The 25,820-nt window shown below is 50.7% G+C and overlaps 2 protein-coding genes across 11 annotated transcripts in view; both read right to left on the reverse strand.

The window, feature by feature from the left end:
• Nucleotides 1-348: 348 nt before the first annotated feature.
• Nucleotides 349-18,980, reverse strand: gpr68 (G protein-coupled receptor 68). Of its 7 annotated transcripts, XM_082515217.1 has the most exons (8): nt 18,672-18,688; nt 17,539-17,617; nt 5,247-5,471; nt 4,991-5,140; nt 3,739-3,872; nt 3,418-3,640; nt 2,784-2,964; nt 349-2,702 (listed from the first exon to the last, which is right to left on the reverse strand). In XM_082515217.1, exons 3-8 carry the CDS (start codon nt 5,346-5,348, stop codon nt 2,275-2,277), a joined length of 1,218 nt encoding a protein of 405 aa, XP_082371343.1. In that variant the 5' UTR covers nt 5,349-5,471; nt 17,539-17,617; nt 18,672-18,688; the 3' UTR covers nt 349-2,274. The 7 variants fall into 7 exon arrangements, with proteins under 7 accessions (XP_082371343.1, XP_082371345.1, XP_082371341.1 ...); XM_082515219.1 differs by lacking the exon at nt 17,539-17,617 and having other exon boundaries at nt 18,672-18,980; XM_082515215.1 differs by lacking the exons at nt 17,539-17,617; nt 18,672-18,688 and adding an exon at nt 7,584-8,649.
• Nucleotides 18,981-20,933: 1,953 nt separating this feature from the next.
• ccdc88c (coiled-coil domain containing 88C) overlaps nt 20,934-25,820 on the reverse strand; it is a 60,844-nt gene continuing 55,957 nt past the window's right edge. For all 4 annotated transcript variants that reach the window (XM_082515198.1, XM_082515197.1, XM_082515199.1 and 1 more), the window contains 4 exons: nt 25,431-25,544; nt 25,230-25,349; nt 24,529-24,767; nt 20,934-23,572 (listed from right to left, as the gene is read on the reverse strand). In XM_082515198.1, coding sequence (XP_082371324.1) covers nt 22,823-23,572; nt 24,529-24,767; nt 25,230-25,349; nt 25,431-25,544 — 1,223 coding nt within the window. In that variant the 3' untranslated portion in view covers nt 20,934-22,822. The remainder of the gene's footprint in view (nt 23,573-24,528; nt 24,768-25,229; nt 25,350-25,430; nt 25,545-25,820) is intronic.

The following is a 25,820-nucleotide window of genomic DNA, read 5'->3' on the forward strand; positions in this document are numbered from 1 at the left end:
ACTGAGACAGGACTCTCTTCCAGACTGTGTGTCTAACATGAGTACATTTCAAATTCCTTTAATGTTAAATATGTTCAGATTGTTTATTCTTATTTATTCACTTGATGTACAGAATTCACCTGCTCGCTGCATAAATGCTACTACTGCACATTCACCTAATGTATATATTATATATAATGTTCTATCCCCCCCCCCCCCTTTTTTTTTTTTTGCAAACATAACTGACATATCTACATGTGTGTGTGGGGGGGTGGTTTCAGGAGGGTGATTGGCGTCATGATAACTGATGTGAAAGGCAAAAGACTCAAACTGAGAAAACGGGGGATTCTGTTTGTGATTGGTTATTTATTGTGAGGTGAAACATTTCACTGAGATGTGTTCATATATTAAACAGTGTAACAAGTTAATGTTTACATCGTTTCCATATCTGCTCAGTCAGGAAGCTGCATCACTCACCACAGGCCTGAAAACACACACACAGACACACACACACACAGACACACACACACAGACACACACACACGCACACGCACGCACACACACAGACACACACACACGCACACACACACACACACACACACACACGCGCACACACACAGACACACGCACACACACAGACACAGACACACACACACACACAGACACACGCACACACACAGACACACACACACGCGCACACACACAGACACACGCACACACACAGACACACACAGACACACACACACGCGCACACACACAGACACACACACAGACACACACACACACAGACACACACAGACACACACCGTTTTTGTTTAGTGGTCAGTTTAAAGCTTTATAAAAATATTCTGTCACTTTCATGTTACGTGCAGGTTACAGCACACAGATCTATAGACACACAGAGTCAACACACAGATTCTTACTATGTACGTATTCAGACTTGGAGGCATTTCCATGCATGCAGAGAGCAACATCCAGACCCCAGAGTGAGTCTCTTTCCTCAGCGTTAAAGTGCTGAAATGGGCTCAAAGGGAGGCTATGAAGACATGCTGTGACCGGTGTGTGTGCGTCTGTGTGTGTGTAAACTAACAGTTTTCTTTTTAAAAGTAAAATGAAGAGAACACTGTGAGTCGTGTTTTTCACAGATGGGAGGCGGTCTGACTGCCGCACGTCGGCCAAACGCTTCCAGAATAAAAGTTACCTGACTGAAATTTGGCTAATCGCCCGCTCACGGTCACCTTCTCGTGGACCTCGTCCCAAATCCCGCCCCCTGACCTTTCATTGTCAATAAGGTGGGTGCAGCCATGTTGGTCCTACATGTTTCTAATACTGACCCGTGATCAGTGCAATGCGATGTCATAGTTTGGTCGGCAGACTGTGTCAGGTCGTGCAGCACGTGGATCGACATGCAAACAGCTGTTGTTTCAGAGAAGCACCGCGGACAGGCGCTGCATCGTCTGAAGCTCCTCATGCTAACATAAACCCTGCTGCCTTTAAACATGAAGGAATCTGTGAGGTTCACATTATCAATAACTGAAGTCTACTGATGCCAACGATGAGGTTTGTTATCAGCTCTGCTTCAAGTAGAGACAGATTTGTCCTGAATCTGAATCCTCTGCACTTTATCTGACAGCGAGGAACATCGGTGTGACTCAGCGTCATAATAAACTACGTTTTATTAGGATAACAAGAACTCGAGAAACACTTTCTAACAGGTCACCAAAGGTTAGGGGTCACAAAGTCTCAACTTGTTTTAAAGAATTTGCTTCGATAAGTCAAAATCGTCCTGGAGCCAATCGATGGGTCAAATCTGATCACTGATCAATAACCGTTTCTAATGTTCTGTCGGGTCTTCCTGCGTCCCTTCATGTTACGTGTGGTTCTTTAAATCAAAGTGCAGGAAGTCCTGTTGTTTGTTCCGGCGCTGCGGTGAAAGCGTTCGGTTTATTTCTTCCACGTCTGCTTCCTGTTTGACAGGAACCTCATCGCTGCCACACGGAGCCTTTCAGGCGAGTTATTAGACGCGAATGTGTGTCTAACATGATGAAGTCTTATTAGACGTGATGCCGTGACACTCTGCAGTATTTCAGAACTCCTCGTGTGCGTTTTGTCAGCCATGTTGCGCCGTGTCAGACGCCACAGAGGGGTAACGGGGGCTTTCAGTCTGCAGACCTCAGATCCACCCTGACCTCCCTCAGGCTGGGCTGTTGCATCAGCACAGACACGCCCCCACGGAGTACAGCCCGCCCTCATCGTGCAGGCGGGTCATTGGTACCCAGAGGCGTGCTGATCATTTCATTTCTGCCCACGTCCCTCCGTCCTGTCGGGGTTTTGTTTCTGCTTCTCTGTCACACACATTTCCAAGGTGTTATTCTCTGTGACTCGTGCTTTGACGCTTTCTTCGTGCATCCGTGTGATTAAACTCGTGTTTCTGCAGGCGGCGTCCATTTGGCCGTTGTTCAGCGTATTGCTGTGCGTGAGCAGCGTCACGTTCGGCTGGCCATTGTTCTCGTCCGTGGCAACCTCGTGGGAGTCGTTAGCCGGACTGGCGGGACTGGCATTGCCACGGCGACGGCAGCAGCAGAGTATCCTGGCGACAGGTCTGAAGACAACTCTGTAGAGGCCGCGGCGGGCGCTTTCGCTGACGAAACAGTAGAGGACTGGGTCGGCCACGCAGTTCAGGGTGGTCAGCAGCAGGGACAGGTGGTAGTAGTTAAATATGGCTGAAAAACAAGAACCGTGTCACCACAGTATTACAGCACCATCTTTATTTATCGGACGGCTTCCTGCGAGTGAAACGGTACCTTCGATGAAGCTGCATTCCTCCTCCAGCAGCGTGCGCACCAGCAGGAAGACGTGGTAGGGCGAGAAGCAGACGAGGAAGATGAGGATGGTGCTGCTGACTAACTGCCTGATCCTCATCTTCTGATCCGGCTGCGTTCCCGCGCTCCGGCCCACCGCTCGCAGGACCCACAGGTAGCTAATCTAACCGAGACAAAACAAGGCGCCGGGGTTACAGGAGAATCAGGTACTCGTCTACATTTACTGTGTTTGACTCCAGTTTTCAGGGATTTATACTTTAAACCAGCGCCGTGGATAGATTCATCAGAAAAACATGAACAACATTTATTCTCAACAGTGAAGCGAAGAGTTAAAAAACCGTGACATCGAGAAAAGGAAGCGTTTGAATAACCAAATAAGGTCATCGTATATGGTGAGCAGCTGAAAATGTTGAACAACAAATTAACTACAAATATGAAATAACTGAGAACATCGTGAAGATGTGGGATTAACCCAGAGCGGCGGACTCATGGCTGTGGCACCGAGCCAGGAGACGCGTGGCTTCCTGACCATAACCAGCTCTCGTTCTCTACACTTCTTTAAGACCAACGCAGAAATCCTGAAACATACAAAGAACGTGTAAAGCCGTTACCGTACCAACAGAATGGCCAGCGGGAACATGAAGCCGATGCTGATGCGGTAGTAGTTGATTGGACGTTCCCACGACTTCATGGGGTAGTGCTCGAAGCACAGCGAGTGGTTACTGGGATCTTTGCTGAGCTCCTTATGGTGAAAGAAAAACACGCCCACCGCGATCTCCTTCAGCCAGATGATGGCGCTGATGACGGACGCTGCTTTCATGGAGCGCAGAGCCGTGAACCTGCGGGCAGAACGCGTCGTGGTGATTTTACTTCTTCATAAACCCAAAGACGTCCTGATCTCAGCCACGAAGGACGAAACGACGGGAGACCGTCTTACCTCAAAGGATGGACCACAGCCAGATAGCGATCCAGACTGATGCAGCACAGAAAGCCGATACTGATGTAGATGTTCTCGTAGAGCAGGAAACCACACATCTGACACAGCCATTCTCGGTGACGCCAATCATCGTCCTGAAACAGCAACAGCAGACTGAAGGTGGATCAAATAGGACAGGCAGGTGGAGGAACTCCACCCGCGCACGCTGTCAGGGCAGGAGACTGCTAATAATGGCCCAGTTCACCTCCACCTAACACCAACTTAATCCAAGCAGAGCTTTAACACGGCCACAGGTCACATGACTCTGTTAGCGGGACGACGTTAGAGAGATCTGTTAGCACAGTGACATCACAGCAGCCATGTTTTTGGTCACATGATGTCATGGCTGTAGCTCAGGTGGCAGAGCAGGTCAGCCACTAATCAGAAGGTCGGTGGTTCGATCCCAGGCTGCATCCTGGCTGCATGCCAAATGTCCTTGGGCAAGATACTAACCCCGTGTTTGCCTACTGGTGGTGGTCAGAGGGCCCGGTGGCGCCTGTGTCTGGCAGCCTCGCCTCTGTCAGTGCGCCCCAGGGCAGCTGTGGCTACAATGTAGCTTGCCATCGCCAGTGTGTGAATGTGTGTGTGAATGGGTGAATGACTGAATGTTGTGTAAAGCGCTTTGGGGTCCTATGGACTAGAAAAGCGCTATACAAATGCAGGCCATTTACCATTTTACCATTTACCATTAAAAGGGACCAAAAGGCTCCAACAGCACAAACACGGTCCGGTTCAGGTGAAGCTAGCAGGCAGCTAGCAGCTACAGCCACCTGTGTCAGCATCCACCTGTCACTCAGAGAGGCCACGCCCCTAAAATGCAAACTTTAAGCCTTAATGTGAGTGACAAACACATCCTCCCTCGTACAGCTGTTATAAAGGAGGAAATGATCTACAGAGACCAAACAGTTTGTGCATCAGGATGTAAACATGTTTATTTCTGCAGGAACGTTTAACTGTGGGAGTCTGTGGGACTGACTCACTGCTGGAGCCCCCGGTGGATCCTAGAGGAACTGCAGCTTGTGGCACTTTCAATGGCACTGAACCTGAAGTCGAGCTCCAACCACAGCCTTCCACTGTGGTGGGCGGACGACACCACGGTGCTGTGCTAACTGTCTGTGATGACACCGACACTTTGACTGAAACCAGAGCGCCTCAGACGCACCGTGAAGAACCGCTGAGGGAAGAGCAAGCGGAGAGGACGTCTCTATGTTACCTGAAAGAAGTACTGGAGCCAGAAAGGCAGAGACGCCAGGTATAGTAGGTCAGACACAGTGAGGTTCATCAGGTAAACGCCCAGCTCGTTCCTCTGCTTCAGCTGAAGGGCAGCGTGGTATAGCGAGTACACGTTGGCAGGAACACCAACCTACAAACACAAGATCATTCACCATCCAGCACATGGAGATCCTGGAGCACCGTTTATCAGCACTCGGGAAATACTTCCGAAAAGCTAAGATACTTCCATCACTCACCATGAGCACCAGGATATAGACGCAGGAGAACACGTGCTGGTGGATCCCATGGTTGATGCTGCAGTTGCTCATGTCTTCTTCAGACTTGTTGATCACCATCATACTGCCGCTCACACTGTTTCACCCTGACTCGTTCATCTGTCCAGAGCACGCGTGCTGCTCGGCGCTCTGTGCGGTGGATTAACCCGCTCTTGTCTCATCGGGCCTCTGATTGGACGGTTTGCTCTGTGGAAGAGGAGACAGTGTAGCTTAGTCCAGATTAGACACACCCCCCTGCAGGTGAGCAGAGAGAGGTTAAAGAAGTAAATATGATCTCGTTTCTGTCTTTAAATTGAATGTGTGATGTTAATCCCACAGACATTTTCTCAGGTCATCCACACGCACGCTAACCCTCTGAGGTGCAGCCCTCAGGCTGAAATAGATTGTGATGTGCGGTTGGAACGCGCAGACTTCCTGTCCAAACCTGACAGCTAGCTTGGTTACAGGCTGAGCTCAGGTTTGAAATCCAGCAGGTGGAGACACTGAGCAGCTCTACAGTCCTCAGTTTGCACCCAGAGCGCCGCGCTGATGTGCTCCTGTAGGGTACCTGGAAATGTGCAACATGTAGCCAATAATTTAAAACGCCAGCCCGTGCTGACCCACGAGACTTTCTGAAGCATTTCTGTGAGCGCACTCAGTGCTGCTCCTCTGACAAGAGTCATGAGAGCATCGGACGACGAGCACGTTGCTCTGGGAACTTCCTGTTTGTATCTTTTGCTGTTTTCCCTTATCTAATGCTGAAATGATGAGTAATCTGTGCACAGATATGAAGACATGGTTCTGCGTCACATCATCTCAAACCAACATTTTCTCATTTTTAAAGTTGCATCCTCTGTTTTTCTGCAGCTGTTTGAAATGAATATGTGAGAAACTTGAAGCCCAGCGTCTGAAACGTTCCCTTCCTCGGCCTGAATCAGCATCTGTAATTTGGGACAGAGACGTTAAAACTGTCCTCCAGCAGCGACTTCCTGTTGTGGTGTGGCACGTCGCACAGTAAAAACAGCCTGTTTCTCTGCGGTTAGTGCTGACATCTCACAGTGACGTGGTTCCTAGTTTGAATCCCCCGGCCTCTCTCTCTGTGTCTGCGTGGGTTCTCAGACTTAATCCCACTCATGACATGAGGTTGGCGGGGGACTGCCTGCAGGTGTGGGCTGGTGTTAAATCTAAAAACACACTGATGCTGTTTCACATGTATTATTATTATTTAAAGCTTGTGTGGTGCTGGAAAAACGTTTCTCAGCATGTTGTCTCTGTCCTGGGTTCGTACACAGAAGCTAACGTGAACACAGGCCTCAGCTTCATTGGAACGACCGCAGTCAGAAAATCGTAACAAGGATTTTTGACTGTCTTAAAGAAAGAGACGAGTTCACTGAGACAAACACCTGAACTGCTCGGTCGTCCTCTCAGATCTCTGCACGTCCTCACACCACAGATTTAAAATCCTTTTACAAAGCAGCGATGAGATGAAATCTGTGCCCCCACAGCTCAGACAACACACAGCGACCCAGCTTTCAGTTTTTAGGCTCCTCACCTGTGGAGCAAACGTCCTGAACACCTGAGATCAGCCCAAACTGCCCAAAATCCTTTGTGGTTCACATCGTGACACCTGTGAGATGTGTCGCTGTGTCTGCTGTGCTGCTGGCTGGAGTCTGAAACATCAGCAGAGACATCAGCCCCGAGTCACCGCTGACAAACGACCGCCAACAGAGCCGCGCAGCATCACAACAACCACGATATGCTTTATTCTTACAGACGACGAACCCCAGGATCTGCTGCTCGCTGCAGTGGACTCGCTCCGAATCAACCTTCATGTGTTCACACTGACAAACTTCATCTGCCTGAACATGTCTGCTGGTTTTACACACACACACACACACACACACACACACACACACTCACTCACTCACTCACTCTCTCTCTCTCTCCCTCACACACACACACACTCCTCTTGCCTATGGTACGACAACTTTTCTCTGTGCATCTGGTACACTGCGCAGGAGCACTTTGCCCCACACACACACACACACACACACACACAGACACACACACGGAGCAGGAGCCACTCGTTGTGACACGCGGCAGAAAAATAACTGCATTGAGAAACTACTTCCTCTGGTCAGTTTCTTTGGCTGCTGTCTGCAATGATAACACGGGTACTCTTACACTGACTCTACTATAACAAAGCTTTTACAAACGCTGATCACAGCCTCACAGTAACCTGCAGACATCCACACACCCACGGCTGGTGTCTTTCGTCACACTAAAAGCGCACCACCACCCCTCTGTCGTCGGTCTCACCCTCGGCAGCCGTGCTACATCCTCTCCATCCTGCAGTCTCAGTAATAACCGCGGCACCGGGTGCTCAGATATTTGTGAGCGTGCGTATCAGCCGGCAGGAGGAAGTGGACTCGAAGGGAGACTCCTCCCATCCTCAGACATAAACAGAGGGGGTGAGAAGAGGCTGCAGTCAAAGACAGGTCCCCTTTATTAACACGCAGTAAAGCCAGTCAAACACAAATATGATCGCTGTCTCCAGAGGCCCAGGATGTGATGGCGATGGCTGCAGCGTTTCAGGCCATCCGGGTGCTGAGGCCCCTTAAAGTCTCCTCTCTCACCTCGTCAGGCACGTCCTGAAACCTCCGCCCGACCCCCACCTCTCAAATCTGAATTTCTCCATATCGGGAAACATGAGCAACACCGGGTTTCCCCTGCACGCCGCAGGGCTTTGTGCCAAACATCAACTTTTCTTCTGTAACTGTGATGGGACAGCGTTTCCATGTTTCATATCCACCCACGACGCAGATGTGTCAAAATACTAAGAAACCAACGGCCCACGTGTTAATGCAGATGTGGGACTTTTCTGTCCAAACGAGTTCAATAAAAAGCTCAGCGACACTGACTCAAGAGCTCCTCATTAAAGGCTCATCGTCTACTGAAACACCTGTTTAAACACTGATAGATCTACTGACTGAGCACGCCGCGGTCACGGCGAGGTCACGCCGCAGTCACGCCGAGCATATTTTTATTCCAGAACCCGTTAAACTGAGTGTCCAGTGAGGTTACTGCCAGACTCTGAGAAAAGAAGAAAGAAACGAGCTTCATTGGTCACGTACACAATCATACAGAGCACAACATGCAGTGAAATGTGTCGTGTCCGAGCTGCAGACAGGCCGCAGATGTAGCCGCGCCATGTCAGGGCTTGGTGGGCCTAGCCAGGACCCTTACTGGATACTGGGAGGGAATCAAACTTGCGACTTCCACTCCAAAGCTGTGTGGTCTTACCACTACGCTAAGAAGGGCGACGTGTTTCGATACGTTTCTGCGAATGTTTGATGAAATCTGATTGGTGAGCTAATCCAGGCGCTCCGTGTGGCCGCTCATACTTCCTCAGTTCTCAGGCTCTGTCACTGTGTGAAATCTCTAATGGTTGAGAAACGCACGTCAATCCTGCTTCATGCTATGATGACATGAACGGCACACAGATGAAAGTAAGCCTGTGAAGTTCTCCCTGGTTAACGTGTTGCAGGTCGAATGACGTACTCTTTGGAAAACAGAGCTCAGGTTGATTTGAACCCAGAACAGAAGGTGGTTCAGAAAAAGAGCAAAAAGGTGTTTGTGCGAGCAGAGGCGAGACAGCGTTTCCAGGGTGGTAGAAATGCTCCACTGCCTTCAGGACTGAGAACAGATGCAGCTTCCTGTCGTGAAGCCCGGATTCAGATGGAATCCACACAAACTTCCTGTTCAACAAACGTCTTGTCTGCACTGGACTCGCTGTGGTTCTGCCTCGGCCCGTCCTTTGCGAGCCGCTCTTTAAACTACAGAAACCAGCAAAGAGTCCTGACTTCTTCGTCTCTGATGTTCTAGATGGAAAGTTGCTTCATTGTCCTGGTGGATTCGACTGCTGTTCTTCAGCCAGCATAATCCTGCTCTCAGCATCGCTCCGCTTTATGCCAGTTTGTTTGTCAGAGTCGTGACAGAGTTGGTCACCTCAGTCAGCGACCGTCACTCAAGTCGGTCTGCCTTCAGCTTTTGTTGCTCGTCGAGTTCCTCTGCTTGTTGTTGTTTTTAGGAGTACAGATATTCCAGTCCTCCAGTGTGGGTGACTTTGACACAGCTCACTGTGTTGTGTCTAGCGGAGGTTTTACGTACAGACCCTCCAAACCTGCAGAGATGGGCTGCTGTGCCCCATGCACCTCAGTGACAGCAAACCTCAGTCAAGCACAGCATCAGTGAAAACAAAGGGTCAGTGTGACTCAGTCCTTTCAAATAATGCCATGAAACACGTGTGCACATCCGCCTATGTGTGCAGGAGCTGTAGGCGTGCAGCTTGTTGTCAGCCTCCATGTCTCAGGTTTATCCCTCCATATGAAGTGGTGTTTTTATGTCTCGTGTGCAGCAGAGGCCGGGTTTCCTCGCCGAGCTGAAGGTCACATCATGTGAAGGAAGACTTGTTTTTGTGCTGGTCGGAGCGAGCGTCTAAATGGAGCGATGGTGACAGTCAGCGTAACCTCTAACTATATCTGTTAGCTTTGGCATGGCGGCGTCTTTGCAGCGACTCCTTAATAACACGCTGCGAAGCGTTTAGAGCCGCAGCAGGCCGCACTCTGAAACCACGGCTATCATCTCGCTACATCCGTCCTCTCCGGTTTAAATCAGTCAGATTAGGGAACAGCCGGATGTGCACAACATTCCCGGAGAGTCGAGCCGAGCCGAGCTTTGAGACACACGCAGCTATCCTGCATGCTCCATCCGAAGACTGAGAAGGCCGTCTGATATGCGAGCGGCACCTGCACGGGTCACCTTTTTCCTCTCAGCTCACAGACAGCTGACGGTTTCCCGCCACACACACTGCTCTGATTGGTCACCAACTCAAATTCAAACCCTCGCCAGCAGGCTCAGCGTGTCAGAGACGAACCATTTGACCAGAGAGCTTCACCGAGCACCGACTCGGGGTTAAAACTGCAGGAACACATCCACGCCGAGATCACCATGGTAACAGATGACTCTGTGATCAGTCACCTGATGGTGGTAACCATGGCGGCAGCAGGAAGTGGTAAATTAGACCCCGCGAGCGTCCTGTCAGTGTTTGCTTCATCCTCAGAGTGCTGTGCCACAGAGCTCATCCTCGTCATCGTCGGCTCTGATTGGCTGAGACGGGTTTGTAAAATAAGCACGTTAACGATGCATAATAAACAGGACGGCTAATAACTGTGACATAAACACATTTCCTCCAAATCACAGGATGTTTGTGTTTGCTTTAGCCCATCGTGAGAAGTTCTGTCAGCGCACAGCGGCGTGTGAGCTCACATCGATGCGCCTGCAGTGCTGCTCGCTTCACGGGGCAGATTCATGTGAAGCTGCTGTGACACGACTGCTCGCCACGAAGCACAGCTGTTCCCATGCCGGACGTCGGTCTGCACATGAACTATTAAAAATGAGGTTAAATGGTTAAAGTGGACTCTGAGCTAGTTTAAAGAGTTAATCCCGAGTTAAACACATTAAAGTCTCACAGAAATCCAGAAGACGGTGAAGTCAGACTCATCAGGCGTAAAATCATCCCGGTTATGTGATGGTTTCAATTACTTCTATCGTTGTAAGTATTCTTCCCTTATGACTTGGATGTAAATTAAAATACTATTTCAGTATTTAAGGCAGATAACCTAAGTATGAAGAATGCTTACATGATGTACATACTGTGAATGCCTGCTTTTGAAACCTTAATAAAAATATGAATTAAAAAAAAAAAAAAAAAAAAATCATCCCGGTTAATCTTACTCAGAAACCACAGACTGTATACAGAAGAGGGAGGATGTGGAGCTTCAGTATCAGAGATGTTTAAAGCTTTTTACTCACACTCTGAGCTCATTGTTATAAACATGTTTGATATTATTAAGCTGTGATGTAACATCAGCAGGGGGCAGGAAGTATCCAGTCAAAACCTTCTCATTGTGTTTCCTGTGGATGAACGTATGAGCTGTACCTGTACGTGCAGAGTTTCACAATAAAAGACCGTTTGCACTGACACTTAAAACCTCTGTCCCAGTGTCAGCCACGCCCAGTCACTGGAACCAGGTAGAACCACAGGGAGCATGTGCAGCTGATCAGGAGATTTGAACCACGAACCTTGATGTGAGGTGACAGTGCTGAGTTAGCGTGTCAGGACGATGCTCCTCCCTCTCTGATGCATTCACCTGGCGGTCACGACTGCTTGCGTTTTCCTCCAAATTCAGAATGTCGTACAGTCTGAAAACGTTGCGTGCAGTCAAACCGTGACTGCTGTCGCAGCACAGTCTGTGTTCATCATTAAAAGTTAACGATTTCAAGCGCGTGCGGCGTCACTGTGGTCCCGTCTCTCTGCCGTATCTCACGGCGAGCTAAGGACTTTGGGTCAGGGAGACAAAAAAAAGTCCAGAGACTGCAAAATGTGGCCAGATGCAGTCGGACGTCGTGATATTTTTGGCTGTTTCTGACATACTATTTGGGACATACTAAATCTTTTTCTGGGTTAGTGGAATGCAGCCTTCGCGAGGAAACACAAACTCAGCTGGTTGCGGCTCAAAAACCCTGCTGTGCTTCAGTGCGTCGACAGATACAACAGCCTCAGGTACAGTAACCCCACTGGCTTCTCACTGGGAACAAATCTCATTTTTCTCCACGAGTCACCAGGGTTGTGTAAGCCACCAAAGCTGAAACACTTCAAAATAAAAGGTTTGAAATTTCAAAATAAAAGTTTTTTTGTTCAGCTGCGGTGGAAATGAGTTTCCTCCGGAGGGTGGCTGGCCTCTCTCTTAGAGATAGGGTGAGTAGTTCAGCCATCCGGGAGGGGCTCAGAGTAGAGCTGCTGCTCCTCCACATCGAAAGGAGCCAGCTGAGGTGGTTTGGGCAGCTGACAAGGATGCCTCCTTGGCGTGTTCCTGGGTGAGGTGTTCCGGGCATGTCCCACCGGGAGGAGGCCCCGGGGCAGACCCAGGACACGCTGGAGAGATTACATCTCTCGGCTGGCCTGGGAACGCCTTGGTGTTCCCCCGGATAAGCTGGAGGAGGTGGCTGGGGAGAGGGAGGTCTGGGCTTCTCTGCTTAGGCTGCTGCCCCCGCGACCCGGCCTCGGATAAAGCAGAAGAAGATGGATGGATATTGGTTTTTTTGTTCCAAGTTTTCATGAAGCTCAGAGGAGGAGCAGCCCCACATGAGCTGAAGGCTCAGCCACACATCCTGTTAGAAACACTCAGAACTCATTCTAGTAAAACTGCTTCAGTCCACCCACAGCTGCAAGCTGCTTTGCAACCCACCTGCTCCTCTCCTGCTGTTTCTGAATCAGACGGTTCAGACTCGAATCACAAAACTCACAGAACCAAACCTAATAAGGATGACCGCCGTGATCCTGCCTGAGTTTGAATATAACAGCAGCATCATTAATCATAAACTGATCACTGATTAAACCATTACCTGTTTCATTAACGATCAAAAGGAATTCATTCTGTGATGTTATTTCCTGTTTTATTTTGGTGATTGGACTTCCTCGCACTTCTTGTCTTTATCAGCTTTCCTCCTCTGTTATTGGCTGCCCCTCGCTGATATTTTTCCTCCTCTCCTCCTCAGTCCACTATGAAGCGGGGGCTGGGCTGCCACCCTCTGACCAATCACAAACATGGATAAATGTCCCGACAGCAGAGTTTATAAAGGACAGAGTGCGACTGTGCAGATGTTAAACCCAGACTGGACGTGCGACAGCAGAGGGAGTGTGTGTGTTAGCCGCGCTGAGTGAAAATCACATGAAGTTCCTGTTACGGCGGCAGGAAGGAGAATCTGATGGAGCAGGTGAGGGCGACACCATCAGTTACCATGGTGATACACCTTCGTGGTACAGGAAACTCAGAGTTAACCCTCACGTTACCCAGCTCGTAGTGCAGACTCTGAGACGGTTACCGTGATAACAGACTGTGTGATTCCCACCCATTCTGACCCTCAGCTTCACTTCCTCACTCACACCGGAAACCTTCTGATAAACACGGCGGCTGTGAACGAATCAGCGCGAGGATGGAGACAGCGATCGATGTGGACTCTGCGGTCTCCATGGAGACGCTTTAAGTATTAATGCTGATCAGGACCAGCAATCAATTTGTCCCACTGATGGATAAATGTCTGCCATAGCTGCAGCTGCTGGGTCTGAGTGACATCACAGGTCAGAGCAGCTGTGATCTGATTGGTCCAGATTTGTATCTTCAGCTGCTTCGACCCGTCAAGTTAAAGCTGAACATTTAAACATCACAAATGACGAGTGTTCATTTCCCCACGCTCATGCTCGAGTCCCCGATGCGCTCGGAGCTTCTCAGAGCTCGCTCTGCTGCCCGGAGCAGGCCTCGGGCTCGTTCATTCTCCTCTCTCTGCAAACACAACAGCAGTTACGTAAAAGCAGCCTCTGAGGCTGCCGTCCAAGGAAGCACTGCGAGCAGCGTGAACGAGCACCATGAGAAGTTCGAACACAGCCGCACCAGCTGACTCTGCTCATTCCTTAAAAAACGTTTCCAGGACTAAAAATTCCACACGGTATTAGTGGAAAACAAACACACATCATGATTCATAACCAAACAAAAGCACTTAATAAGCTGCAGCAGATATGAAATCTATGGCCTCCTCCCTCCGGGGAAATCAGCTCCATCCAGCGGGAAATAAATCAGCTGTTTTGATTTGCTGTCCTCTCGGCAGATCGGCGTGCACGTACGAGCATCCCTACGTGCACTCTGGTCTCCATCGGTAGGCTTGTTTCAGAATCAGCTGATTCATCACTCGTTCATCACAGAGCTGTCGATAAAGTAATCAGATTCCTTCATCCTTCACGTGAACTCAAAGATAAGTCAGGCGCCTGAAGCGTTCGCCCTGCAGAGCATCTGAGGGGAAGGATTTGACGCGTGCTGTGATGTCACTGCTGTCGATGAGTGCTTCCACTCGAGTGTCCGTGGGGCGCAGACGCCGTCGGTCTGAATCTCATCAGTGCTGCTCGCAGCCGACAGCTCGGCACGCCGCAATGCTGTCTGGTACTTGGTGTGGAAGGAGCCAGCAGACCAATGTGATGCCACAGTGACACATCGACCCACAGGACCACTTAAGTCCTCCGTGGAACATCTTTATCCCAGATCCTAGATCAAATTGGGATGTGAGGAATGTGGAGGTCAGGTGAAACACGGCGTTCAGTCTGAGTTATGAGTTTAAACTTTGATCTAGATAAAAGCTTTTCCTTTGTGTCAACTGAAGCTCACCATTTAGTTCACTTTGAGCCAAGATGATCGACAGACGGTCTTTGGTTGACATGCTGAACCTGGAAGCAGCAGAAGCAGATGTCATGGAAACCAGTGGAGCGATCATTAACCCCTTGGAGGTGGCAGCTGGCCGTTGCCAGTGCGCGGCGTCCTGAGACGCTGCTGCTGTGATTTGTTCCACCTAGGCTCCTCCCCCAGTCTCCAGCAGACTGAGCCATTTTTAGACCTGTTTCCTGTCTTTGTGCCACGACGCAGGTGTGCAGGTGTGTCCTGCCTCCCCCCCACCATGACCTGGGATAAGCAGTTAGAGAGCTGATGGCGCTCGCTGTGTGGCACCGGCCATGAACAGCGCAGTTCGCTAACGCTTTAACCCTGAGGTCTGATCCGGTGATGCCGGACAGGAAGGGTGGCGTGGCAGAGGCGGCGCTGCCGGACTTTTTCTTACTGCTCGAGCATTCTTAGAGATAAACAGGAGAGGGTGGGGGCGTCTGTATTTATCAGCAGCTGATTGGCTGCTGCAGCTCGTCATGACAACGTGTCTCTGAGCAGTTTGCACCTCGCAGAGTTCAACCCCGGTTCCTGTTCACGCTGTACACGAATGGGACGTGTTTGAGGAACAGGCGGCAACAGGAATACAGGAATCTGATTGGAGGTGAAGAACTTCACAGTGAAGATGAGGAGGTGATTTCCTCAGGTCAGAGGTCATTCTTCAGACTGTCAGCATTCATGTGGAGGTCGCTGAGGAGCAGCAGGCCTCAGACAGCCTGGACTCCCTCTACAGGAAGAGGCGGAGCTCTTCTTTAAGTCAGACTGAGCTCAGGGTCAAATGTTTCTGCAGGTGTAGGCGAGCGGTGGTCAGCATTTCTGCCTCACAGGGAGAAGGTCCTGGGTTTGAATCTAGCAGCTGGCCGTGTTAGCTGCTGATGGGTGGAGCAGATTTTTCCAGGAGACGGAGATCATCTGTGTTCACGAAAGGACTGCAGGTGGAGCTTCTCAGATTACAGGACGTGTTAGTTTGCAGCAGCTGCAGCTGAAGTCTGCAGGGCCGTCCCCACCTCCACCTCCGTCGGGCAGCTCTTAGTGTCGGTGGATGCCCGTGTTATGAATAACGCACACGCGAGCGGTGTGAATGTGCTAATGTGCAGTTTATGTAATGTCAACAAAAGCACCGACATCAGCACCACGATAAAACACAGGCCACGCCCCCAAGAACACAATGCAGATACATAATGTAGGCAGAGGTTATCTGTGCGCCCAGCGCAGTGTCAGCCTCTCACATGTTTGTGCTGTCCCTGCTGGACACCAGAGGAACTGCAGCTCCTGACTGCCCTCGCGTGTAATTTGGCGTGTGACGCATGGCTGCTTCAGCCTGCCAGAAAGTTCCAGTGGGATTCTTCCCAGAGACACGACCAGCACGTGGGCGGCTCGCTGCCTCAGGGCACGGACACAGTCGGAGCCAGAAAGAAACCCAAATAAATCCAGTGTGGACGAAGCTGGACAGCAGTGTTAGTCCCAGCGTCCGTCTCCGTCCTCACCGCCGAGCACCTCCCTGAGACTCCCCTGCTCTGAACCGCTCCCCGCTATTCGTATGATGGTATCTCAGCTGTGTCCGTCAGCCACAGGTGTGGCATCAGCCGTGGGCTATCAGGGTCAGTCGATCTGTCCCACCTGTGTGACTCCCACAGAGACTGACTGAGGGGCTTTCAATGCTTTGACTCATTGATGTACGATTAGTTTAAGGAGCTCTGAAAGTTTCCATGAAGACGTTTCAGTTCTAACAGACCGGAGTGTCCCCAAGAGGGCTGTGGACCCACTATTGATCCTCTACCTATCACACGAGCCAAGGTGTGAAGATGGGTGTGGGTCACAATCAGGTGAACCCACTGTGAGATGTTGCTCCACCGTATCATGTGACTTACTGAGATGTGAGTGGGTGTAATCCAGCTCTGAGATCCTTCCCAGACGCCTTAACGGGCTCTCACAACTCTCCACGATGACCTGGATGGCCGAGAACCTTCACAGACCTTCGGTTAGCTAAACTGATCAGAGTGGGGTGGGCCCACTCAGAGCCAAGTGTCATGTCCACACCGCCTGCCTGTAATTGAATCCACAGCGAGCAGGTTCCCACTGTGAGCTCGAAGCTTTCAGGCCCCGGGGGTCTGCAACAAATACATTATTAATGTGCATCATGGCCTCACGTCCTGCACGCTGCTTTAATAACGCTCCACACCTGAGCTCAGCCTCTGCAGCTGAACGCTCTTCAGGCCTGCTGCTGCCCCCGCGGGACCCCGACGCCCCCCGAATACTAACTCAGCCTCTGATCGAGCAGCTGAAAGGACACAGGCTCTGAGTGGGAGAGAGAAGCCGCCCTGCGTGCCAGATTTCCTGCGAGCCTACCCGAAACCACCACAGACTGAACCCATGCATCATTTACCGCACATCCTGACTACAGCCGGGAAGCTCCCAGGATAACACGGCACCACCAACATCGGGACTCCTGATTCAGACCCCAGCAGGACTATATGTGAACTGTAAACTAATCCTGCTGTGGGCACCTGCCTGCTGCGTCACTCACACCTGAGAGTCAGCTGTGCTGAGCGGTGGAGGTGGCGATCCTCCAACACCTCACTGCTCATTAGGAACGACAGCGGTGCCTTCAGGTGTTGTGGGACATCACAGTGACGTGACTGAGACCCAGGTATTCCCTCCACAGGTGATGTGACGTAGTCTGTGCCTTTATGGCGCTCCAGCTGGAAACGACCCGCGTGCTCACCGCTGTTAATCATCCTGCACGCACGTGCTCTCTGAATATTACATGAACGAGCTCCACGCTCCATCCAGCAGGAAGAATAACACACGCCAAAACCAATTAATAACTGATCAATAATTAATAACTCACAGCTTCAGACCAGCCAGAGAAATGATCTGCATCCAACAGCACGAGCCCGCTCACACACAAACACACTTTCAGGGTTTCAGTAAGGACACAGTCTTACCGGCTCTGCAGCTCCGCTCTGAATGTCTCTGCAAGCGCTGCTGCTCTGCCTCCTGCCTGCCCACACACACAATCTCACTCTGACACACACACACACACACACACACACACACACACACGGTCTTTATGATATCCGAGTGGGAACATATGAAAGTGTCCACACAGTCCACAGCTCTGCTGCACACAGTCGGCATCAGCAGACCTCAGGGGGAGTCGGCCCCTCCTGGCGGAGATTCATGAAATGAAATTAATTAATAAATAAATAAAGTGCTGGGAAGTGGGGCTGGGGGGGGGGGGGGACTATAGAATAACACATTTTCAGAGGGAAGAAAGAAAAGGAACAATTCTTAAGAAAAAAAACAATAGAATAAAATAGAAATGTTTACATTTTATCGTGTTAGCTGAGTTTATTCTGTTTTGGAGTTCAGACCAAGGAAACATGAACAAAGGCAAATCCAATGAAGACAAAGTGAGCGCCATCCTGAGCACGACTTCTGATATCATCTGATATCATTAGAGCTCCTCCCCTGCAGAAGGACAGATATTTTTCTTCTGGAAGTTTTCATCGTGGCTTCGATGAAAACACACTATGCTCGAGGAAAAAGGAAACCGGAAGTGATTCAGGCGTCTGATGGTGGCCTCAAACCTGAGGCGGTTAGTTTCAGCCACAAACACGTTTGCGTTCTCAAACGTTTCGGCGTTCTGGTCCCAGTCCACCTTGTTGAGCTCCAGTTCACCATTTTAGTTTGATCTCAGCTGAAGTTTAAAGACACAGCTGAAGTTTAAAGACAGGCCGTGTGTTCAGCTCCCTGCCCTTCAGCAGGCTCACGCTGCTGAAGGCGGAGCTTCCAGAGTGAGCCGTGAAGGCTGGTGTTGGTGGGTTTGCGGCGTCCTCAGGACGTCTGCCGGCATGGTGTCAGCTCCTCCTGATCCGATCATTACGGCGAAAAGCTGAGAGATGTCCACAGGGGCTTCCGTGTGGGGACAGTCTTCACATGATGTCCTCTGTTGATGCTGAAGACTCAAGCTGCAGCAGGTCAAAGGTCAAAGATACCAGGCAGGCTCACAGTGACAGTGATCCTTGTAGGGAGTATTTACCTGAGCGGAAGCAGAGCTACGAGGACATGAACCTACCTGAGCCGTATGATGGTGCAGGTGTGAAGCAGCTCATTCAGCAGGTGGATGAGCAGCGGTTACACTGAAGGTCCAGGTGAGAGCGCCACCCTGAGGCGCAGTCTGACAGCTTGTGCCGCACGCTCCCTGCTTTTCACCCTGAACACCACATTTAGCATCCCAGTCTTTCTCCAAGGAACGCCTCAGTGTCGTTTAGGGAGCTCAGACAAATGAGAGGACCACAGCTACAAATGTTCTGGCACAGGGCGAAGGTCAGAGGTCACTGTTTCCATTACAGTCACCTGTCCTCTGAATAATCAGCCAATCACCTGCTGCTGCAGTCTGAGGCTGTTCCAGCTGTTAGAAATAAGTTTAACACGGGAGACTCACTGCTGCCTCCGCTGGACGTCAGAGGAACTGCAGCGCTCTGTTTTTATCACACCTGAAGCACAAACACCTGAATAACAGTGACACAACGCTGGGCTCATGGTGCGTTCAGGTGCTGCAGGGCAGAAGCAAAACAACTGTTTCCTCTGCAGGTTTCACACACTCACACACGCGGACTCACACACACTGTGACCCCAACAACCCCAACATCATTGTGAAGTTTGCGGACGACACTACAGTGGTGGGTCTTATCACCAACGGTGATGAGACGGCTTACAGGGAGGAGGTCAACGCCCTGACCCACTGGTGTCAAGACAACCATCTCACCCTCAACGTCGCAAAGACAAAGGAGTTGATAGTGGACTTCCGGAGGTGCAGAGAAGTACACACCCCCATCACCATCAACGGCGCTGCTGTGGAGAGAGTGAGCAGCTTCCGGTTCCTTGGTGTACATCTGGCTGAGGATCTTACGTGGTCAGTACACACAAACAAAACAGTGAAGAAGGCGCAGCAGCGCCTCTTCTTTCTCAGGAGACTGAAAAGATTCGGCATGAGCCCCCGCATCCTCAGGACCTTCTATCACTGTGCCATTGACTGCTTCCATCAGGAAGGAGGTTCTGCAGCATCCGGTCCCGTACCAGCAGACTGAGAGACAGCTTTTTCCATCAGGCCATCAGACTGCTGAACACGTCATAGACACCTCAGCTTCACTACTGGAACTTCAACATTATGCACTCCACATTGTATATAAATGCCACTTGTTTTGCACATATTCAACTCTGTATATTTTATATATTTTATTATTATTATTATTATTATTATTATTATTTTATTTATTTTTTTATTTTTATTTTTTTACTATTTAATTTGTAAAAATGTGTATACACACACACACACACACACACGTAGGAAAATATTTAGTATACACATCCAGAAATGCATACACTATTATATATTGTACATATATTTATTAGTTTCAGGTTGGCCATTCTTGTATTTTGTTTGTTTGTGTTGTTGTGTTTGCACATCTCTGTTGCTTGTGGGGCTCGCACACAAGAATTTCACTCGCATGTGCTGTGCCAGTGTGCCTGCACATGTGATGTGACAATAAAAAGTGATTTGATTTGATGTCACAGCCTCATTTTTATTTTTTAACTTCTGAATCTTTGAACAAACGCTCACAGACGTCTGAAACACAAGCAGCACGCAGAGTCGAAGTAGATCTGCACACGCTCACCTGTTTGCGTGTCCGGAGACGACCGTGGAGTCTCTCACACCAATTGCATTTCAGCGTTCTGAAGGCGACTCTGACGCTGTGATGCAGGTTTGGTGGTGTGGTCACTGATGGGTCAGGTCAAAGGTCACAGTTTGAATTTAACCTGGCGATGCCTGGTGTAGGAAAGCAGCTGTCTGAACACATCTGGCGAGTCATCTGAAACGTTCCCACGACATGAAAAGAGCCCGTCACGGTTACCCGTCTGCAGCCGTGACTCATCTCGCCGTCAGAGAAAGAGGAAATGTGTTAAAATGAAAGTGTCTTGATTCGAGGAACTCAGAGGTCATCAGCCACAGGCGCACTCTACAGGGGGGAGGAGCCTCCTCTGCACACCTGTCCACTCAGACGATCTCACAGCTTTAATTAGCGTTGAGCAGCAAGAGCTCAGGTGGAAGAACGGGTGGTGTTCCCATCAGGTGGTGAGTGGATCGATCCCAGCTCGTCCAACGAGTGCGTGGCTGATGAGACGACTACCTGTTACCTCACGCTCCTGACGCAACCTCAACCGTCAGGCTCTACCTTTAAGAGGGAAAACGTCACAGGAAGCAAACTTTCCTGAGCGCTGTGTTGCCAATGATGCTGTGTGTGTCTGTTCAGGTGTGACGAGTGTGACAGAGGTCAAAGGTTAAAAATCTTTATTAGCAAAAAGCTTTGACGTGTTTCTGCTCTCAGCCTCTGAGCGCGTCTGCAGCGACCGCAGCAGAAATCGTCTTAAAGTGAACTACAGCAAATCCAGTTACAGCAGGAACGTCATTGACGCCGCCACTTCCTCTTTCACTTCCTCCTCCTAATGAAAGATGACGCTTCGCGGCGAGCACACAGGAAGTCAGGAAGAAGTAAGAGACCGTAAAGTCGAACTCTTCTTAACGTCGCCCACCTGCTGCATGCACAGGTGATCTAAGTGATGTCACAAAGGTGTCACAGAGGCCCCACCCACCTGCATTAAAACTGTTTGTGAGGGGCAGCCAATCAGAATAAAGTTTTCTAACAGCCAGCTCGCTCGCTCTCAGATATTCTTATAATGTGATCTGATTGGCTCGTGATGAAGCCGGAGGATTTAATTGGCTGCTGAGAAATGAGCATGATGTGTATGTATGAATCCTCCCTTGCAGAGGGAGGAGCTAAAGCAGCCTGATTCAGACAGAGCTCAGACACAGAAGCATTATTCTGAGCTGAGACTTATGCTCAGCCACTCTCATAGGTGCAGCAGTAACCAGCAGAACAGGTCGACTTTACAGCAAACACAAACAGAGCAAACGCACAGGTAACATGACATCATCGACCTGCAGCGCCGCCACACACACAGGAAGTCATTTGGTATTTTCAAAGTAAAGTAAAAAAAAAAAATCATCAAACACATACAAATTCCAGGAGGAATAATTTAACTCATATCAGCTCAGTCTTCATTTCATAACTCCAGTGTTACATCTTCATCTCTACCATCATCATCATCGTTAATGTAGTGCTTTGAAACAGCAGGTCAAAGGTCAGTCATTAAATATCATCAGCTGTGTGTGAGACACACCTTCAGTCATTGTGCCTCCTCTTCCTCTCCGAAGTGTCTGTGAGCTCAGCCAGAGGGAAAAACACTAAAATCATTCACGTGACCTCTGAGACAAACAGACAATCACCAATTAAGCAAACGAGCGTGAATCCGGGAATGAGGTGTGTGTGAGTTTCTGTGTGTGTGTGTGTGTGTGTTCCATCTATAATTCACACAAACACCAAACAGTGGCTTTTACAGCTCAGAGGAAACACGTAAATGATTTTACTGTCAGCCACAGGCTCCAAACCTCAGTGTGTGTCTGTGTGTGTGAGTGTTTGAATTAAACCCAGCTGAGCAGGCAGAGAAGCCACAGAAACCCCCAGAAACCCTATCTGTGTGTGTGTGTGTGTGTGTGTGTGTGTGTGTGTGTGTGTCTAGTGTCGGCTTGGGTTGAGCAACATTTCCAGTAAAGTGTCAGAGCGTTGCATGCTGGGATAGAATCTAAAGATGGATGGAGCAGGGCTGTAATTTAAAAGGGAGGAGGCTCTCCGCCTGTCCTGTTTATCCCCCCCACCACCCTTCCTGTGTCTTTTCCAGTGTATGGCGTGATGTTGGAGGCGGGGAATGTGGCGTCCCGTACATTCAGGCGGCGGTCCTGCAGAGTCCAGCAGTTAGACAGGGCCGCTCGTAGTGTTGTGTTTTGGTGGCTGCAGGGTGGAGGTGAGCAGCGTCTTCTCTGTGTGTTAGAGACGGAGCGTCAGCTTGGCATCACTATAGATTCCAAAAAAGATGTTTTCAGGAAACGTCCCGCTCCGGTAAGCCCCGCCCCCCTGTGGGGAGCGCTGGTAGTGTCATGGCATCAGCAAAATCTCGGCTCCATCCAGTCCTGCATCCACCACAGAGAGATGATCATGTGACTGCCTCACCTGTCCACTTATTTACTAACAGGAAGTGAAAGGGTGGCGTTGCTTCAGTCTCACTTCCTGTCTCTGAGGCTGGATGCAGGGCGTGGTGCTCCGGTATTTAGACGCAGCCGTACTCGTACCACACCGTCTGCGGGTCGTTGTTGGGGTCAGGTGACGCCGGCGTACTCTTTGGGCGTTCCACAGAGCCACACCTCCCACTCTCGCCATCCTTCTTCGTGTGGGCGGAGTCGCCCAACCGCCCCTCCCTCGGGACCTCTGCGTACTCGGGGGTGTCGTCAGGCTGCGCGGCAGGCGTCGCTCTCACTGGGGTTACCATGGCAATTTCTCCACGGTGAGGGCCGTTTCGGGAGGTGGCGCTCCACCCTCGGTCCCGCTCTCGCTCCGCGTAGCGCTCCGCCTGCAGGTTCAGGGAGGCGGAGTGGTGGATGGGAGGGTTCAGGAAGCTGCCATCTGCGTGCTGGTTGGACAGAGCGGTAAAACGAGCCGACAGCGGCCGCTCTCTCCCAGTGGTCCCACCTCCTTGACGGCGCATCACGGCGTCGGCCTGGCCGGGGGAGACGTCGTGTCCTCTGAAGCTGTCCGGCCCGTTGGAGCGCAGCAGGTCGGCCGAGGCCAGGCTGAAGGTCCTGCTCAGTGATTGGCTGCTTCTCTGAGCCGAGGCCGGCGACTGGCCCAGGGGCTGACGGGGCGAGGGCTTCACACTCTGTCCCGGCCTCTGATTGGACGACTGCACGGTGGGCGTGACGTAGTTGGTGGGCGTCGCCTGATCGCTGCAGGCAACAGCTGAGGGGGCGGGGCTTCTAGCAAAATAGTCCGTCACCAGGTCCTCTCTGCTTCCTGTGGACACCTGAAACCCAGAGAAGCAGTCAGGGCGGGGCTGACAAAGGGCAAAGGTCAAACACACCTGAGCTGTGACTGAGAAGCCGGGAAAAACAACGGGTCGCTTTTATAAACAATGACCTCTGAAGCGGTTGATAATGGCGTGATCAGAGCGCGTGCAGCAAACCGAAACACGGCGAATATAAATGCTTCAGTTAGAAACCGCCGCCGTGCCTGCCTCCACCCATCAGCTGCACCTGAACATATCAACCACACCGTCAGTGTTTTTCACGCACCGTCCTGCACGAAACACCGAGCTTCAACGAGAAACATCTGACCTGCTGAAGCAGCAGAGCTTCCTGTTTTACTGCCGCTCTGCTCTCGGACGCTCGAGGCGCCGACTCACTAAAACACCGAGGGCAGCAAATATGTGAGTGCAGCGCTCACAGCAGCAGCAGGGGATCTTCAGGCTATTTATCAGACGTTATCATCATCGAGCTGCACACCACACAATCGTGACATCGCTGCTCCGAACACTTTGATCTGCTAGAAACAGGAAGTGTGCTGACACCGCTGTGACGTCACGAGTTCATCTCTCAGGCTAAAGCTTCTCACAGTGTTACTCAGATTCACTGAATCATCACGTTTCAGTCTCACCTTTTGCTGCTTCTAATAAAAGTATGTGTGTTATCTGGTTGCTAGGTTACTCTATCCTCACTGAAGGTCATATTGAAACTCAGGCTCAACAGGAAGTAACGCAGGACGTCCTCGCTCTGACTCCTCAGGCTGGTCTAAACTGACGTGCACTAAAACACAAAGCTCCTGGTGTGAGACTGAATGTCACGTCTGCTCTGTGGGCAGGTCTGAGGTCAGGGGTTCAAAGGTCAGAACGTCTTCAGCGTGAGTCTCCCCGACCGAAAGCTCGCCTCGTGTGATCAGCGGCGACGGCGGTGTGTGTGCAGAAATATGTGCCTCATGTCTCACCACAGGAGGAGACTGCAGGTTGCTCTCCTGCAGGAACTCTTCCAGCGTCACCATCTCACTCCCAGGAGAAGCAGGGCGGGTCTTGCTTCTGACCCCGCCTCCACGCTGTGGCTGGGCCCTCTGGGGTGCGTGGTCATATGGAAGGGTGGAGCTTCGCGACAGGGTCAGCTGTGATTGGCTGAGACCTGTGACGTCGTCACTGGAGAGGCTGGCAGAGCGGCCCTGGCGTTCTGAGAAATCTGAAAAGAAAGTACAGCTGAGTGCGGCGAAAGTGGGAAAGGTGACATTTGTGCCTGTAAACTAGCCCCGCCTCCACAGATCACCTAGTCCCACCTCCAAAGTTTAGCTAGCACAGATTTGACCTGAAGTTCTTTAATTTCATTTCTCAGAGACTCTGTTGCAACACACCTGAATACCCTGAGTCCTTCTTTAGTAAGACGAAGCTGAGGCAGCGAGCTCTAACTCTGTTTGAGTAAACGTTTGGAAAACTGCACTTCTACAGCACTTTTATTTCACCATGTTCATTCACTCATGAGCTGCTGTAACATGAATCAAATGGCTGAATTCAGCACGTAGTCAGGTTCGTCAGTCTTGCTGACGACCTACTAAACGTGACCATGTGTGTTGCAGCAGAGACACGCAGCCCTCGAGGAGATCAAGACTCCTGCTCTGTGCAGATTTAACCAGGTGTGTGTCTGTACCTCTGCAGCTCACAGGTGAGTTGGAGCTGGACGTGTTGTGGCTGAAGTCGGCCGACCCCGGGCGACCTCTGAACGCCGGGTCCGAGGCGTTGTGGCGCGAGTCTTCGTCCAGTAACGGGCCTGTAAATGTGACCGCAGCGTCACACGTGCAGTGTTTCAGACTTCTACAGCTGCTCTGAGTAAAACAAAAAGCCGGCCTACCTCTGGGCCTGCGCACGGCGATCTGGCCCAGCCTGGAGGCGGAGCTGCCGGTGAAGCCCAGCGAAGACGACGGATGGCTCGGAGTGGAGCTCAGATGGATTTTATGGGTCTGACCTGGAATTAAAACAGACAATCAGGAAGTTCTTGTATGTGCAGTTCCTCAAACCCCAGGAACCATTTTTGTTACAGCGTCGACTCGGCTCGACGTCTGAGCTCAGCTGCACCAGCAAGGCTCAGTTTTACTGTTTTAATGGGCGCTTTTACTCTTTTAGTCAGGACCCACAGACTGCCACAGAGTGGGCGGAGCTCCCGCTCTGTGGGGCAGGAACACCTCAGAGCCCGAGCTGGAAGCCTTCCTCAGGAAGCTGACCTGCAGCCTGTGAAAGCACT

Source organism: Aulonocara stuartgranti (genome assembly GCF_965226115.1).
Source record: "Aulonocara stuartgranti genome assembly, chromosome: 19".
In the NCBI taxonomy this organism is placed as follows: Eukaryota; Metazoa; Chordata; class Actinopteri; order Cichliformes; family Cichlidae; genus Aulonocara; species Aulonocara stuartgranti.

Excerpts from the sequence above, each read along its gene's own strand:
- gpr68 (XM_082515219.1), bottom strand. The coding sequence starts at position 5,348 with ATGATGGTGATCAACAAGTCTGAAGAAGACATGAGCAACTGCAGCATC. Across the intron at positions 3,641-3,738 it reads GCTGTGGTCCATCCTTTGAG|GTTCACGGCTCTGCGCTCCA; the intron begins GTAAGACGGTCT and ends TTCTGCCCGCAG. Across the intron at positions 2,703-2,783 it reads GGAATGCAGCTTCATCGAAG|CCATATTTAACTACTACCAC; the intron begins GTACCGTTTCAC and ends CTTGTTTTTCAG.